This window comes from Pipistrellus hanaki, assembly GCF_964339955.1.
Source record: "Pipistrellus hanaki genome assembly, contig: scaffold_39, whole genome shotgun sequence".
NCBI lineage: Eukaryota > Metazoa > Chordata > Mammalia > Chiroptera > Vespertilionidae > Pipistrellus > Pipistrellus hanaki.
The window spans coordinates 644,968-659,130 of record NW_028182294.1 but is presented as its reverse complement, the minus strand read 5'-3'; the positions used below and the strand labels follow the sequence as shown (position 1 = coordinate 659,130).

Genomic DNA, 14,163 nt, shown 5'->3' with positions numbered 1-14,163 from the left:
GGCGGGATTCCAGCCGGTGCAGGCGCCTGGAGAGGGCTGAGGAAACCCTGCGAGCGGCAGCCCGGAGGCCTCCACAGCCTGGCCAGGACCCAGACCCTCAGGAGACGGAGGAACTGAGCTAGGGGCGGGGAGGTGGAGGAGGCAGCCGGACCAGCCAAGGCCTGGACCCTGCCCGAGACCCTGCTGCCCTCCAGGCCCAATTCTTTCTCTGCTCCCGATCCAGGTTCCACCCAGAGGCCACAGGGGTGAGTGAGCAGGACGGATGGCCTGGCGTTCGGAGGCCTAGGGTCCCTGTGAGACACTCCAGTCTGGAGGGCTGCTGGCCTGGCAGTGGTGGGAAGGCTTGAAAAAGTCTTGCAGACCCACTAGACCGGAGTCTGAGTTGGGGTGGGGGGTGTGAGGAGGGAAGACTCCCAACCCAGGTGGGGTCTGAGTCCCCAGTCAGTTGGGGCAGCTCTCCAGGGTCAGTGGGCAGCTCTCCCCCACCGGCCCTGGGCCTGGGACTTCAAGCGCTTATGGGCTGCGAGGGCCCGGGGTCTGACAAGAGAGGCAGGGACGCCTGCGGACACAAACAAGGACCCGCAGCCCCAGCTCAGCTCGGGGGGTGTGGGTCTGGGCACACTTGGACGGACAGGCCATGTCTGTGGCTCCACCCCACACACAGGAGGGCTGGAGGCTGCAGGGTGGTTGGCCGTGTTTATTTGGAGGAGGGGCTTTCTGCCGGACAGAGATGGCTTGATGGGGGAAGGGGACAGGGTGAGGACCAGAGGGGCCACAGGGGAGCCTGGTCCCCCTCCCCCCATTAGTTCCTTCATGTCTGCAGGCAGGCCGGCCGGGCAGCCCACTGGGTAGAGCCCACGTCCTGGCCGAGCAGCCCCGGCCACGGTGAGTCACTTTCGAAGGGCAGTTCTCCAGGAACGCCCGGTGAGTCACTGGGCTGGCCGGTCACCGGGCACTGGGCAGGGGGCCTGAGCCACACCTGGGGGGCTGAGCCCAGTTGCTGCAGCAGCAGCAGCAGCAGCAGCAGGTGGGTCTCGGCAGGCAGGCGGAGGCCAGAGCCGTCCTGGGGCCGCTGCCCAGCTGCTTGGCCTCGCAGGCGTCCCTCTCGTCTCGCAGCCGCGTGTTCAGCTCCCTGGGGGAGGGAGTCCAGGCTCTGAGAGGCCTCGGGAGGCAGGAGTTTGGGGCGGGCAGTGTGGGCCCGGCCTCAAACTCAGACCAGGCAGGGGCTGCAGCGTGAGGGAGGGAGGGCAGACACCAGGAAGGCCTTCCTGGCCGTAAGCCGGGCAGTGGGCAGAGGTGTTGGGGAGCTGCCCTGAGCCCCTTCCCTCCACCGCTGAGCCAGACCGAACCTGAGGAGCGCCAGCTGCCGCACGAGGCTGAGCTTCTCCTTCTGCATGTTCCTCGAGACAGCGACCACGTCCCTGCGGGCGGGAGGCGGTGGCCTGGGTGGAGGGGGACTCCTGGGGCGCTCCACCACCCCTAGGGGACCCTGACCCCCGCACACCCTGGCGGAGTGCCCAGACTTGGGATGCGGATGGAAGCGGCCCAGACCTGAGCCCCAAGCGCGACGCCCCCACCCACCCCCGCTTCGACGCGCCCGTGGGCCCCACCCCCTGTTTGGGACCCGCCCCTGAAGGCCGCCCCAGCCCCTGGCACCGTAAGGTCTGCTCCTGGCGGCCCAGCACTTCGCCCTCCAGCCGGCCGAGCTGCTCCTGCGCCGCCTCCAGCTGCGCCCGCAGCGCCTCGTTGGCCAGCCACAGCTGCGCGTTCTGCGCCTGCGCCTCCAGCTGCTCCGCGGCCCGGGTCTGCAGCTGCTGCTCCAGCTGGGGGGGGGGGGGGGGGGAGACTAGAGAGGAACCCCCCTGCCCTGCGGGCGGGGTGCCTCTGGCTCCCAGCGATGCCGGAGGGGGACACTGAGGCACAGGGACCTCAGGACACCGGGGCCGGGGGGGCGTGGTGACGGCGGGATGGGCTCGAGCCGGGGGCCGCTCACCTCCCGCTGCCGCAGGCCCGCGCGCTCCAGCTCCTGCTCGCGGCTCTGCAGCTCCAGCTCCAGGCGGCCTCTCCGCTCCTCCCGGGGAAGGTCCTGGGACGCGCCGGGGGCACCTGAGCCTCCGCGAACCGCGAAGGGGCAGGGGCCGGGGGCGGGACCTGCTCCCAGGAGGCGTGGCCAGGGCGGCGCGCGCGTCTGGGATTGGGCGGGGCGGAGGTGGGCGGGGCGGAGGTGGGCGGGGCCGCGGGCCTACCTGGCTCCTCAGGCGCTGGCGCTGCTGCCGGAGCTGCTGCTCGGTCTCCTCGTACAGACACCGCACCTCCCTCTCGTGCTCGCTCTCCCGCCTTGGGGTGCGGGTGGGGTGGGATGGGGATGGGTGGGGGGCCGGGTGAGACAGCTGCACGGAGCTGCCCGTCCAGCAGCCCCGCCCGCCCCGCCCCAGCCCTCACCGCCGCAGCGCCAGCTCCAGGCCGGCTCGCTCCCGGGCCGCCTCCTCCAGGCAGGCGGACGCGCGCATCAGAACCTCCTCCAAGTGCCCCAGCAGCTCGGGGCGCTCGCGCTGCAGCCGGGTCCAGAGCAGCCGCACCGCCCGCTGCCTGGAAGAGCGGGCAGGGGCTGAAGCCACCGTGGGGGGCTCCGCGCCCGCCCCAGATGACCTGGCAGCCCCGGACCAGCCAGGCGCAGGGGCCGCCTTCAGGGCCTCCCTCCTGCGGGTGACTTCGCCCCTGGGGGCCTGCGTGTGGGCAGCGAGGGGTCCTGTGCAGGCGCCGGTAGGAGCCCGAGGCCCTGTGGCCGGCGCCGCCCCTCCCGCGGCCCTGACCGCTGCCTCCTAAAATGCAAATTCTGCGGGAAATCACACCCGCCCGCCCAGGTGCTGGCAGCTGAGGGGAACCGCGGGGTCAGTTTCCGCCGGGGGACCGTGCCCAGAGCAGGCAGCAGGCAGACTCACTCGCTCAGGACCCGGGCCACCCCCAGCTGCTCCAGCGCGGAAAGGACCCTCTCCTCTTCCTCCTCCTCCTCCTCCAGGGAGCCCCCGGGGCCTGGCCCCTCAGACCAGCCGGACTCAAAGGTTTCCTCCGCAGCCCCAGCGGGCTGTGTGCCCTGGGCCGGCTCTGCCCCCACCAGCCTCCCTGTGGGCATGGGCGAGAGATCGCAGGGAGGTGGGTTACCTCCGTGCTCGGCCACCACTGCCCCCACGCACACACACACACACACACATCCTGCCCTTTCTTTGGGCCCGGCTTCCTGTTTTCCTTCCTTATTCTGGGTGGATTCTTAGCCTGGGAGCGGACGGGCCAGAATGGACAGCTGGCTCCCAGCCCACCTGGGTTGGGCGCAGCAGGGGGAGTGGGGGGGTGCAGGAGGGACCGGGCACCCAGGCCTCCGCAGCGGGGGGCTCTCTGCAGGGCCTTCCCTCGCTGCCTGTGTGTGCAGAGCCCCCCACATGCCCCAGGGAGGGCCCTTGGGTGGGGGTCAGGCTGGGGTCAGGGCAGGGCTCACCCAGGCCGAGGCAGAACTCCCGGGCGGTGAGGAAGCCCGTGCCGGCCTGGTCCAGGCTTTCGAACACAGCCTCGAGCTGCTCGGGCGTGAGGAGCAGGTCGCGGTGCAGGCCCTGGCGGACAGAGGGGGCGGGCTGAGCGGCGGAGGCCGGCCCCGGGCAGCCCCTCGGGACGGGGACTCACCTGCAGGTCGTGGCGGGTGATAAAGCCCTTGGCCTCCTTGTCACACAGCAGGAACAGCTCCTGGGCCTGCGCCAGCATGGCGGCCCAGGGCCCCGCTGAGCCTGCCTCCGGCTCCCCCTCCTCCGCCTCCTCCTCCGGGGCCTCCCCGGGGCTGGCCATGAGAGCGGGGTCCTGGCTGTGGGTGCTGTAAAGCCAAGGAGAGTCAGGGGCAGAGCAGAGCTCCTAAGAAAAGCAGGGGTGACGGGGGGGACTGCAGAGTGGGGGAGAGGGAAAGTAAAGGCCTAAAGGCCGGTGGCTGAGGGCTGAGCGGGGCCTTTGGGACACAGGGTTCGGCAGAGGGAGGTGGGAGGAGGCCTGGCCTAGGTCCAGGGGAGAGGGGCAGCGGGAGGGTCTGCTGGCTTCAGGGAGACGCTGAGGGCTCGGGGTGTAAGGGCCAGTGGCGCAGGACTGAGGGAGCTGGAGCCTCGGGCTCAGGAGGGGGTCCCCCGCAGAGACGGCTGGGAGAGGGGCAGTCTGGGGGGGGGGGTCCATGGAGGGCCTTGGGATGGCAGCTGAGGGCACGGGGCTGGGGTGAGGGGTGGCCGGGGACAGGAGCCGGACGGAGGGGCTGACCGGGAGGAGCACTCGGCCAGCCCCACCTGGGCCCAGGCCCGCCCTCACCAGCTGGCAGGTGGATCGCCCCGCCCTCTCGCCCAGCCCCGCCCACCGCGGCCCCGGTTCCCTGGGTGCGGGTGCGGGTGCAGGGCCCGGCGGACAGGGTGCCCTCCATGGCTGCGGTCAGGGTACCTAGGTGCCAGGCTGACAGACTCCCCGCACAGGCTCGCCCCCTCCCAGACCCGCCCCCTCCCAACCTGCGCCCCCCCCTCCCACACACACACACACAAAGGGCGCCGCGCCCTTGATCCCGGTCCCGGTCCCACCGGAGCCACCTGTCTTCCCGGCCGCCCTGGGCGCGCGCTTTCCGGCCCCGACCCCCGCGCGGCCGCCCGCACCGGGTCTGAGCGGTCGGAGCGTGTCCTTCCCGGGTCAAAGCGGGGCCCCACCCCGTCCGGGGGGCTGCGCGGGCCCGGGTCCGAAGGCCGGTCTGCGGGAGCGGGACGGGGCGCACCGGCCAGGCACCCCACCGCGCCCCGCCGCCCCGGCCCCCGGGCTCCGGGCCGGAGGGCCATCCCGGCGGAAGCTGCGTTCGGCCGGACGCGGGAGCGGGAAGGAAGGGCCGCAGCGCCCCGCCCCGTGGGGGCCCCGGAGCCCCCGCCGCCCGGGGGGTGGGCGCGCCCTGCGGGCCTCGGAGCGGCGGACCCGCGAGGCGCCTACCTGCGCGCTGGCCGCCGCCGCACCTGCCGCCTGGCTCCCCTCCCGGAAGGCGGGCGCGGGCGCCGCTCCTGCCGCTCGGAGGCTCCGGGACCCCGGCGTGGGCCGGCCCGGGCGGGCGGGCGGGGCGCCACTGCTGTCGCCTGTCCCCGCCTCTCGCCGCGCTCCCCACCCGCCCGCGACCTGGATCCATCCCGCAGAGCCCGGGGCGGTGGGGCGAGGCGACCGGCTCCGGGGGCCTCCCTGTGCAGCCAGGTGAGCAGGGCAGGGCTGAGGACCCGACTTAAGGGGCTCAAAGTGCAGGCACCGCGGCGGGAAGTACAGGGACACCTCCAACCCCAACCGTGTCCCCGAGGGAGGGCTGCGCTCCCGGTGTTCCCACTGCGTGCCTAACCACACACCTGACGTCCTAGAAAGTGTCGGTAAATGCACAGACAGACGCCGGGATGAGGGTGAGAGGTGTGAGGCAGAGTGTGAGGGTGAGCCAGGGGTGGGAGAGGGGTGAGCCCTCCCCGCTGGGGGGAGAGAAAGTCCACCTCTTCCCGGCCTCCCGGCCCGCACCCACCTGGAGGCCTGGCCTCTGCTTCTCCAAGGCCCGATCCTGCCGAACGAGAACAGGTTGGGCGGAGAGGCCGGGACCTTGGGAGCGAGGGGGGCGGCCCTGGCACAGGGAGCCGGGACCTGCCCAGCCGGCTCGCCCAGTCCCGCAGCCCTCTCCTCCGTTATTGTTGGCCGGGGGCTGCGCTGCCACAGCCGGCCGCCCACACAGCCAGCCAGCCAGCCGTGGGGGAGCAGGTGGGGCCAAACCGCAGGCCTGAGGGCTCTTTCCCAGCACCCTCCGCCCCTGGCTCCCGGCAGGGTTCCCTCCACTGCCCACGTCTCCCAGACCGAGGCGGGCCCTCCGGCTCAGCCCTCACCCTGTCCCAGGCCCCTTGTGTATCGGCAGAAGACTGGGCCCCCGGGGAGGAGGGGTTCAGGGGAGCGAACGTGCACCTGGCCAGCACGCCGGCACACAAAGCCCAGCCTGGAGCAGGCCCGCACCCGCTCCCGGGGAACCTCACCCTGCGAGCCCAGAGGGCAGCCCCCCCACGTCACCCCCCACGTCACCATGGAGCGGAGGTGCGACACCACCTTTTGTAAACATGTCTCTGTTTTTTATTCAGTGAGGATCTTGGTCTCAAACACTCCCACTGGCCCTGGGGGAGCTGTGCCGGTCAGCCTGCAGGCCTCGGGCCAGGGGCACGTGTGTGAGGAGGGGCTGCAGCCAGGAGGCCCTGAGCGCCTGAGGGGCGGCCCCAGGCCCAATGCTGGCCTCCAGCAGCCGGGACGCTGGCAGCCGGGAAGGAGGCTGTACCCACGTGGGGCAGCTGGAGAGGTCACACACACGGAGGACGCAGGGGCTGAGCTGTGGCCTTTATTACGTCTGCTTCAGCAAAAATAAATAAGTCTTCACACATCTTCAGCATCTCCAGTGAAACGCGAGGAGGAGCAGGTGCAAAGTTCGAGGGAGTGATTCTGCCCGGACCCCGGCCCTGCCCTGCCCTGGGCAGGCCTGGAGTGGGTGTTAAGGCACAGGTGGGGGCCTCTGTGGCTGGGGTGCTGCACGCCCCGCCTCCTCAGTGCAGCAAGTGAGTGGTTTGTGGAGGAGCTGACAGCCAAGTCCCTCTCCCAGCGGGAGCCCCTTCTCCTCCCCCAGGCATGGAGGGAGGGGGGAGGGTCTCAGGTGACCCCAGGGCCCCGCCTCATGGGGCAGGGAAGCTGGAGGGCCTGGCCCTCAGCACTGGGACCCCGGGGTGGGGTGGGGGTGGGGGCTGGGAGGGTGTGAGCGAGGGCTCTCAGCAAGGGGGCGGGTGCTGCGGGGGCGCGGGGCTGGGGCAGGAGGGGGTGGGGGTGCGCATGCGCAGGGCGTCGGGCGGGAAGGCCACGTTGGTGCAGAAGAGGCCCAGCAGCAGCTGGCGCTGGCACTCCTCCCACTTGGCCAGCGTGTCCACCAGGGAGAGGTTGCTGCGCATCCAGCCGGGCAGCGCCTCGCAGTAGGCGGCGTAGGACAGCGGGACGGAGGGCAGCGACTGGACGCGGCGCAGCTCCGCCTGCTCCGCCAGCCTGCGGGGGGCGGGGGGCTTTAGTGGGGAGCGCTAAGGTGAGACTGTGGCCCCCCCAGCACAGCAGCCAGGGCCTTACCCGGTCGGCAGGCGGCTGCCCAACTTCCTCTTGGCACGCATCACCAGGTACTGGCAGATGCTGCCCGTCTGCTCCTTCATCCACCGGAAGTCCTCGGGCACGTCGGGCAGCCACTCCAGCAAGCTGGGCGGTGGGGGGCACGGCCTCGGGTCAGTGCCCGTGCCTTGCTCACCCCCCGCCTTTGGCCCTGACATCTCCATCCTCCCCACCAGCTGCCTCTTCCCGGGGTGACCCCACTCAGAAGGGCTGCCCTCCTGCCCGCCAGCCGTACCGGATGGTGAAGGACACGGCGCTCTCCAGGGGCAGCGTGTAGGGCATCATCATGGCCGTGGCCAGACGCACGGGCAGCATGTTGGAGAGGGTGGTCAGCAGGTCTTTGGGCTCCATGCAGGCCTCCAGCAGGGCTGGGGGAGCAGGAGGAGGCTGACACCAGTGGGGGAGGCGGGGCCAGCTCTGCTCTGCTCCCCCAGCCTCCCCATGGCCCTCCACCCTCACTGATCTGTGCCCCCCATGCACCTTCATTGAGCCCGCCCCCCACTTGCCCTCACTGAGCCCGCCCCCCACGCCCTCACTGAGCCGTGTACCCCCCACGCACCCTCGTTGAGCCGTGCGGGCAGGTGCTCCAGGATGTGGTCCTCCACCAGAGCCCTCTCCACCGCCAGCACCGCTTTCTCCCGGTCCTCCTCCTGGCGGGCAGGGGGCTGGGCAGGGGGCAGTGCCAGCAGGGGATTGGGCCTGTCCAGGAGGCCTGGGAGGGGAGGGCCAGAGAGTGTCAGCTCGGCGGAGGGCCCATGGCGCCGCCCCCGCCCCGGCCGGCCCACACACCATTCCTCCGCAGGAAGCGCAGGCCGTCCCTGTAGCCCTGCTTGCACATCTCTCGCAGCACCTGGGGGCAGGGGTGGAGCAGGGGGTCAGACGCACCAGGCCTGGCCCTGGTCCCTGCAAACACCTCCCCCACCACCACCCCCAGCAAAGGGACCCGGGACCCAGGACAAGATGAGGCCGGAGAGGCTGCCCCAGTGCAGAGGCCGTGTGGGCCATGGGCTCCTTCCCAGCCTCACAGGTTGTCCAGACCCCCTGCCGTCACTCAGGCGCGGCCAGAGGGCAGCTTCCTCCCCTGGGACCGGGACAGGGACCGGACATGGACCAGGATGGGGACCAGGACGGGGACCAGAACCAGGACCAGGACCAGGATGGGGACCAGAACCGAGACGGGGACCAGAACCAGGACCGGGACCAGGATGGGGACCAGAACCAGGACCGGGACCAGGACTGGGACCAGGACCGGGACCAGGATGGGGACCAGGGCGGGGACCAGGACTGGGACCAGGACGGGGACCAGGACTGGGACCAGGACGGGGACCCGGACGGGTGAGGAGCGAAGGCGAGGGCTCACCATGGGCTCGGGTGGGAACAGGGCCTTGGACAGGCGGTAGAGGTTGCGCAGGTTGAACTGGATGCTGGTGTTGGTCACCCGCAGCTCGTGGATGTTGGTGGAGCTGTCCTGCGGGCAGATGTCGCTCTCGCCCGAGAAGGGGGACACGGTGATGGTGTTCTTGAGCTCATAGAGCGGCAGGTTGTCCGAGATGCCACCGTCCACGTAGCGCTGAGGTGGGAGGGACACGGGTCACACGGCGGGGCCTGCAGAGAGGCGGGCTGCCCGGGCCCCACCCCTGGGGCTGTTTCGTTTGAGCCTTCACCCACTAGGCACTGGCCCGGCCGCCTGGGCGCTGAGAAACAGCCAGACATGGGCAGGGGAGCTACAGGAAGCGTGTGGCCTGGCTCTGGCTCTTGGGTAACTCCGGGGAAGTGAGGCAACAGCAGTGGCGGGAGTGAGGGGCTGGGGGACACGGGTGGCTCCTCGCCACCCCGCCCCTCGGCCACGGCGGTGCCTCCCGTCACCCAGCGCTTACCACACCCTGGAGGATGGGCGGGATGAGGCCGCAGTACACGGGGATGAAGGTGCTGCACACGTTGGCCTGCGGGAGGGACAGAGCGGGCGGTGAGCCGGGCCCGGGGTCCGGCCGCGCCCCGGGGCGACCCCTGCGGGGCCCACCTGGATGAGCTCGTCCTTGGAGCTGAAGTGGTAGATGATGACGTTCTCGCCGTCCGAGACGCGGGTCAGCGAGATGCCCAGGCGCCCGCTGGCGCGCTCGTGGCAGTCGGCGGGCAGGGTTTTCATCAGGCAGCTGCGGATGGTCTTCACCAGGTTGAAGGAGGGGTGCAGCGGGCCCAGGAAGCGCTTCCGGGCCTCCTTAGACACCTCGATGATGTTGGCACCGGCCTCGCCTGGGGGCAGCAGGGCCAAGGGTCAGGGGCCGGCACGCCTGGACTTAGCTCCTCCCGATGGCTCCAGCGTCTCAGGGCACACCGACGCCACGGGTGGCACCCCCTCCGCCCCGGAGGAACCCGTGTCCAGCAGGGGTCTGGCCACCATTGGGCCTTTTGCCACCTGCCCCTGAAGAGAGAGGCAGGCCATACCCCCTCCCCCGGAGGACAGACACTGGGGCTGCCAACTGGGGCTGGGCCTGCTCTCTGCCCTCTGCTTGGCGTTTCCCAACAGCCTGCCCTGTCCATGAGTCACCAGGCCTGGCGCGTGTGGCACTCAGCCTGGGGAGCAGGCGGAGAGGCTCAACTCTACTCAGCTTCAGCCTTCACCCACTTGGCCAAACCCAGCACAGCCCATTCCCCCACGGTGTAAACAATGGGGTCCCCCGCCCCAGGAAAGCACAGTTGTGTCCCACTGCAGCCAGGAGCAAGCAGCCCCCTAGCACTCTCCTTGGGGCCGTGGGGGCCAGCCTAGGACCAGGCTGGGGCGGGGGGAGTGTGGGAGCAGAGGGCCCTGTGAGGAGCTGAGGCCCAGGCCCTCCGCCAGGACCACACCCAGGGCGGAGGGAGCAGTGCTGGCGGCCCCTGCCACCTGGGGGCCCCAGCGCCCCGGACCACAAGTGAGAAGAGGCTTCCTGCCCTGGCCAGTGGCTCAACTGGCTGCGTGTTGGTCTGCCACCAAAAGGTTGCCGGTTCAATTCCCGGTCAGGGCACATGTCTAGGTTTTGGGTACATTCCCTGGTAGAGGCACATCCACGAGGCAACCAATGGATGTTTCTCTCACATCAATGTTGCTCTCTCTCTCTCCTTTTCTCTCTAAAATGAAAAAAACATGTCCCTGGGCCCTGGCCGATTTGGCTCAGGATAGATCCATGGCCTGCGGACTGAAGAGTCCCAGGTTTAATTCCGGTCAAGGGCACACGCCCAGTTGCCAGCTTGATCCCCAGAGGGAGGCGTGCAGGAGGCGGCTGATGGATGATTCCTTCTCATCATTGATGTTTCCATCTCTATCTCTCTCTTCCTCTCTGAAATCAATAAAGATATAATTTCAAAAAACACATATCCTTGGGTAAGGGTTTAAAAAAAAAGATAGATTATGGTTCATAATCTCTCATTATATTAAAAAAAGAAAAAGATGCCCTAGCCCAGTGGTTGGCAAACTGAGCCCCTTGAGTGTGGCTCTTCCACAAAATACCACGTGCGGCCGAAGCCGGTTTGGCTCAGTGGTAGAGCGTCGGTCTGCGGACTGAAAAGTCCCAGGTTCGATTCTGGTCAAGGGCATGCATGTTGGTTGTGGGCACATCCCTGGTAGGGGGTGTGCAAGAGGCAGCTGGTCAATGTTTCTCTCTCATCGATGTTTCTAGCTCTCTATCTCTCTCCCTTCCTCTCTGTAAAAAATCAATAAAATATATATTTTTTTAAAATACCTCGTGCGGGCACCCACACACAGCGTGATTGAACTTCGGTTTTCGGCTCTCAAGAGAAATTTCAATCGTTGTACTTTTGATATTTGGCTCTGTTGACTAATGAGTTTGCCGACCACTGCCCTAGCCAGTTTGGCTCAGCAAATAGAGCTTCAGACTATGGACTTATGGACGGAAGGGTCCTGGGTTCGATTCCGGTCAAGGGCATATACCTTGGTTGTAGACTCCTCCCTGGCTGGGCCCTGGTTGGGGCACATGCAGGAGGCAGCCAATTGATGTGTCTCTCACATCAATGTTTCTCTGTCTTCCCCTCTCTCTTTTCCATTTTCCCTAAAAATCAATGAGGAAATATCCTCCGGTGAGGATTAACAAAAAAAGAAGAGGGAAAAAAAAAGAAAGTGGCCTTTTGAAAGTGGGGTGTGGGAGGAGTCATGTCCTCAATTGGGTACCAGGGACCTGGGTGTCTCTCTTTTTTTTTCAGAGAGCAAGGGAGAATGAGAGACAGAAACATCAACGATGAGAGTCAGTGGGGACTGAGAACTCTGATCTGAGGGCCTCCTGAGGGGGGGTCAGGGCCCCAGCGGGGGATCCCCTTCCCAGGAGTACAGAGGCATGCTCCCACCCCACCCACTCAGGGCAGAGGTCACGGGCAGGGAGGAGGCCGGGGAGAGCCCTGCACAGGCTCCTGCGGGCGGGGCACCGATGACCACTGGGTCACCTTGCTGCCCAGGGCGGCGGGGCTGGGCAGCTCTCCCAGGACTCCTGGAGGACTCGGTAAACACCCGGGCCCCGCCGGAAGTGTGGGTGAGTGGAGGCGTCCTTCCCGGCACGCTCAGCCCTCAGCCCGCCCCACCGCGGGGCGGAGCGCCCAGACACTCCAGCCACGCCACGGAAGGGGCCCATAGCGGGGACCCAGGCCCCCATGGGCGGTGGAAGGACCCGTCTGGCTCCTGCTCCGGGGGCCCAGCCCTCGGAGGACATCAGGCCTCACACCCCGTACCCGGGGGCCCTGGCAGCCTGCGGGGTGACAGAGCCTCAGGACACGGTGACCGCTAGCACCTGGGCCCTGCACCCGGCGCCGGGGACGAGGGGCAGCGCGGGCCCGCCCCTCCTCAGGCCCCGCCCACGAGCCGATCTCTTCCCAATAACAGCCTCGGCTGCACCTGCCCGCCCAGCGTCACAGCCCCGCGGCCCCAGCAGCGCCCGGGACCGGCACCCGGAGCAAAACAAGCCAGGCCCCGCCCCCGCGGCACCCGATGGCCCCGCGGCCGGCCCCGCTCACCCAGGCAGGCCCCGGTGACCAGCGCCGTGGCCGTGAGCGCCCCGGCCGAGGCGCCGTAGATGTGCGTGGCGTTGGCCACCAGGAAGGGCGCATGCTCGCGGAGGCAGGAGGCCACGCCGATGTGGTAGACGCCGAGGAAGCCGCAGCCCGCGAACGAGATGTTCCACGTCGTCTCCCGGGGCGACGCCGCGTCCTTGGGGAACATGGCGGCGGCCCGCCGGCCCGGGGCTCCCGAGGCCGGCCTTGCGGTCCGCTCGCCGGTAGCTCGGGGCGCTCGCTCGCTCGCTCGCTCGCTCGCTCGCAGTCGCTCTGGTTCAGGGTCTCCGCCGAGGAGGCGGCGACGCTGCGCGAGGAGGCGGCGGAGACGGTGTTTTTAGAGGCTGGTGGGCGGGGCCGACTTGGGGCGGGGCCGGCGCGCGCGGACCAATAAGGGCGCGCGGGGAACGGCCGCGCCCTCGGGGGCCCTGGAGCCCCGCCCCGCCCCGGAAGCCCCGCCCCTGTCCTGAGCCTCCCGCCCCGCCCCCTCCCCTGCGGACGGGTCCTCTGGGTCCGCAGCTGCCCACAGGCAGCGGCCTGGCCCCGGCCCACTGCCCCCTCCCCGTCCGCCATCGTGGGCGGCGGAGAGGACCCAGAGGCCGCCCGAGTCTTCGGGCCTGGGAGCCTGGTGGATGTCGGGACAGCCATGGAAGGAGGGCCCTGGTGTTTGGGCAGCTCCCTCCGCCACCTCATGGTCTGTCTTGACAGCCAGTGACGCCCTCAGCACCCATGACTCATCCCAGTCGGACCCATAAGCTTCCGGGCCGGACACTCACACACAACCTGAAGAGCTCCCACAAGCGCGGGGACCACCCCTGAGGCCCTCACCCCAGCCAACCCCCTCCCCACAGCCCTCCACACCTGGGCACAAACCTGGGTTCTACCTGCGCCGACCCCGCTCCTCCGGCCGTGCCTGCGGTCTACTTGGGTATGACTGGGCCCTGCCCCGCCCCTGCAGGTGGAGCAGGGGGTGATGTCAGCTCCTCCAGTTCCACCTTTTTCTCCTGGACTGCTGGTGCCACAGGCCTAGCCTGGTTGGGATGACCTCAACCCGGGGCTGGTCTACCTGGGGTGGTGGGGCGGCAGGGTGCCCAGATGGTGCCAGGGAGCAGCCCCCGCCAGCCCAGGGTCAGGCCCAGAAGCCAGAGTAGGGCAGGGCGTGTGGATAGTTAACTCGAAAGGGCACAGGCTACTTGACCGCATGTGCCCAGGCCCTGGGTGGGATGGGGATTGAGAGGGGAGCCGGTTTGGGCACCCGGAGAGGGAGAAGCAGCGGATCTCGCCGAATGAATCTTAGAAAGACTTGCCCTCTCTCCCATACCCTAAGGCCTGGGATGCAGGTACAGTGCCAAGGGTGTGGCCCCATCATGATGGCCAGGGCCTCTGGTGACTGAGTCCTTGGGGAGGCTGCTGGAGGCCGCAGGGGGCAGAGTGGCACAGTGGGGATAAGGCCAGCCTGGGAAGTTCAGGGGTTCACCAGGGTGGTCAAGAGGGAAGCTGGGCCCAGCCAGTGTGGCTCAGTGGTTGAGCATCAACCTATAAACCAGGAGATCAAGGTTCAATTCCTGGTCAGGGTTTCATGCCCAGGTTTCAGGCTCGATCCCCAGTGTGGGGTGTGCAGGAGGCAGTCGATAGATGATTCTCTCATCGATGTTTCTCTCTTTCTCTCTCTCTTCCTCTCCCTCTCTTTGATATCAATAAAAACATATTTTTTAAAAAGGGAGGAAGGGGAGGTGGGCAGTGCAGGCTGAGCCAGGGGCTGAAGTCCCTCCCCCAACCTGCTCCAAGGAGAGGCTGGGGTCCGAGCCCAGCCTGCTTCATTGGGACCATAGGGTTGTGTGTGTGTGTGGGGGGGTGCTGCCCCGGTGCAGAGACCTCTGTCCCCATTTCCACACCAGGGTTGAACTGTTTTGGGTACAGATCCCT

General features: G+C 68.4%; 3 protein-coding genes across 5 annotated transcripts in view; 1 reads left to right on the top strand and 2 right to left on the bottom strand.

The window, feature by feature from the left end:
• POLR2L (RNA polymerase II, I and III subunit L) overlaps nt 1-14,163 on the top strand; it is a 92,947-nt gene that overhangs the window by 7,755 nt on the left and 71,029 nt on the right. The gene's annotated exons all lie outside the window — the stretch shown is intronic.
• CRACR2B (calcium release activated channel regulator 2B) lies at nt 8-5,106 on the bottom strand. Of its 3 annotated transcripts, none has more exons than XM_084907029.1 (10): nt 4,990-5,106; nt 3,676-3,859; nt 3,494-3,605; nt 2,943-3,123; nt 2,443-2,589; nt 2,247-2,337; nt 1,994-2,086; nt 1,657-1,823; nt 1,350-1,421; nt 8-1,132 (listed from the first exon to the last, which is right to left on the bottom strand). In XM_084907029.1, exons 2-10 carry the CDS (start codon nt 3,832-3,834, stop codon nt 946-948), a joined length of 1,209 nt encoding a protein of 402 aa, XP_084763155.1. In that variant the 5' UTR covers nt 3,835-3,859; nt 4,990-5,106; the 3' UTR covers nt 8-945. The 3 variants fall into 3 exon arrangements, with proteins under 3 accessions (XP_084763155.1, XP_084763156.1, XP_084763154.1); XM_084907030.1 differs by lacking the exon at nt 4,990-5,106 and adding an exon at nt 4,668-4,760; XM_084907028.1 differs by lacking the exon at nt 4,990-5,106 and adding an exon at nt 4,605-4,718.
• On the bottom strand, nt 6,388-12,564 carry PNPLA2 (patatin like domain 2, triacylglycerol lipase). Its single transcript, XM_084907012.1, has 9 exons — nt 12,202-12,564; nt 9,224-9,456; nt 9,081-9,146; nt 8,564-8,773; nt 7,993-8,053; nt 7,763-7,915; nt 7,439-7,571; nt 7,168-7,290; nt 6,388-7,089 (listed from the first exon to the last, which is right to left on the bottom strand). The coding sequence occupies exons 1-9, from the start codon at nt 12,404-12,406 to the stop codon at nt 6,822-6,824; spliced, it is 1,452 nt and encodes a 483-aa protein (XP_084763138.1). The 5' UTR covers nt 12,407-12,564; the 3' UTR covers nt 6,388-6,821.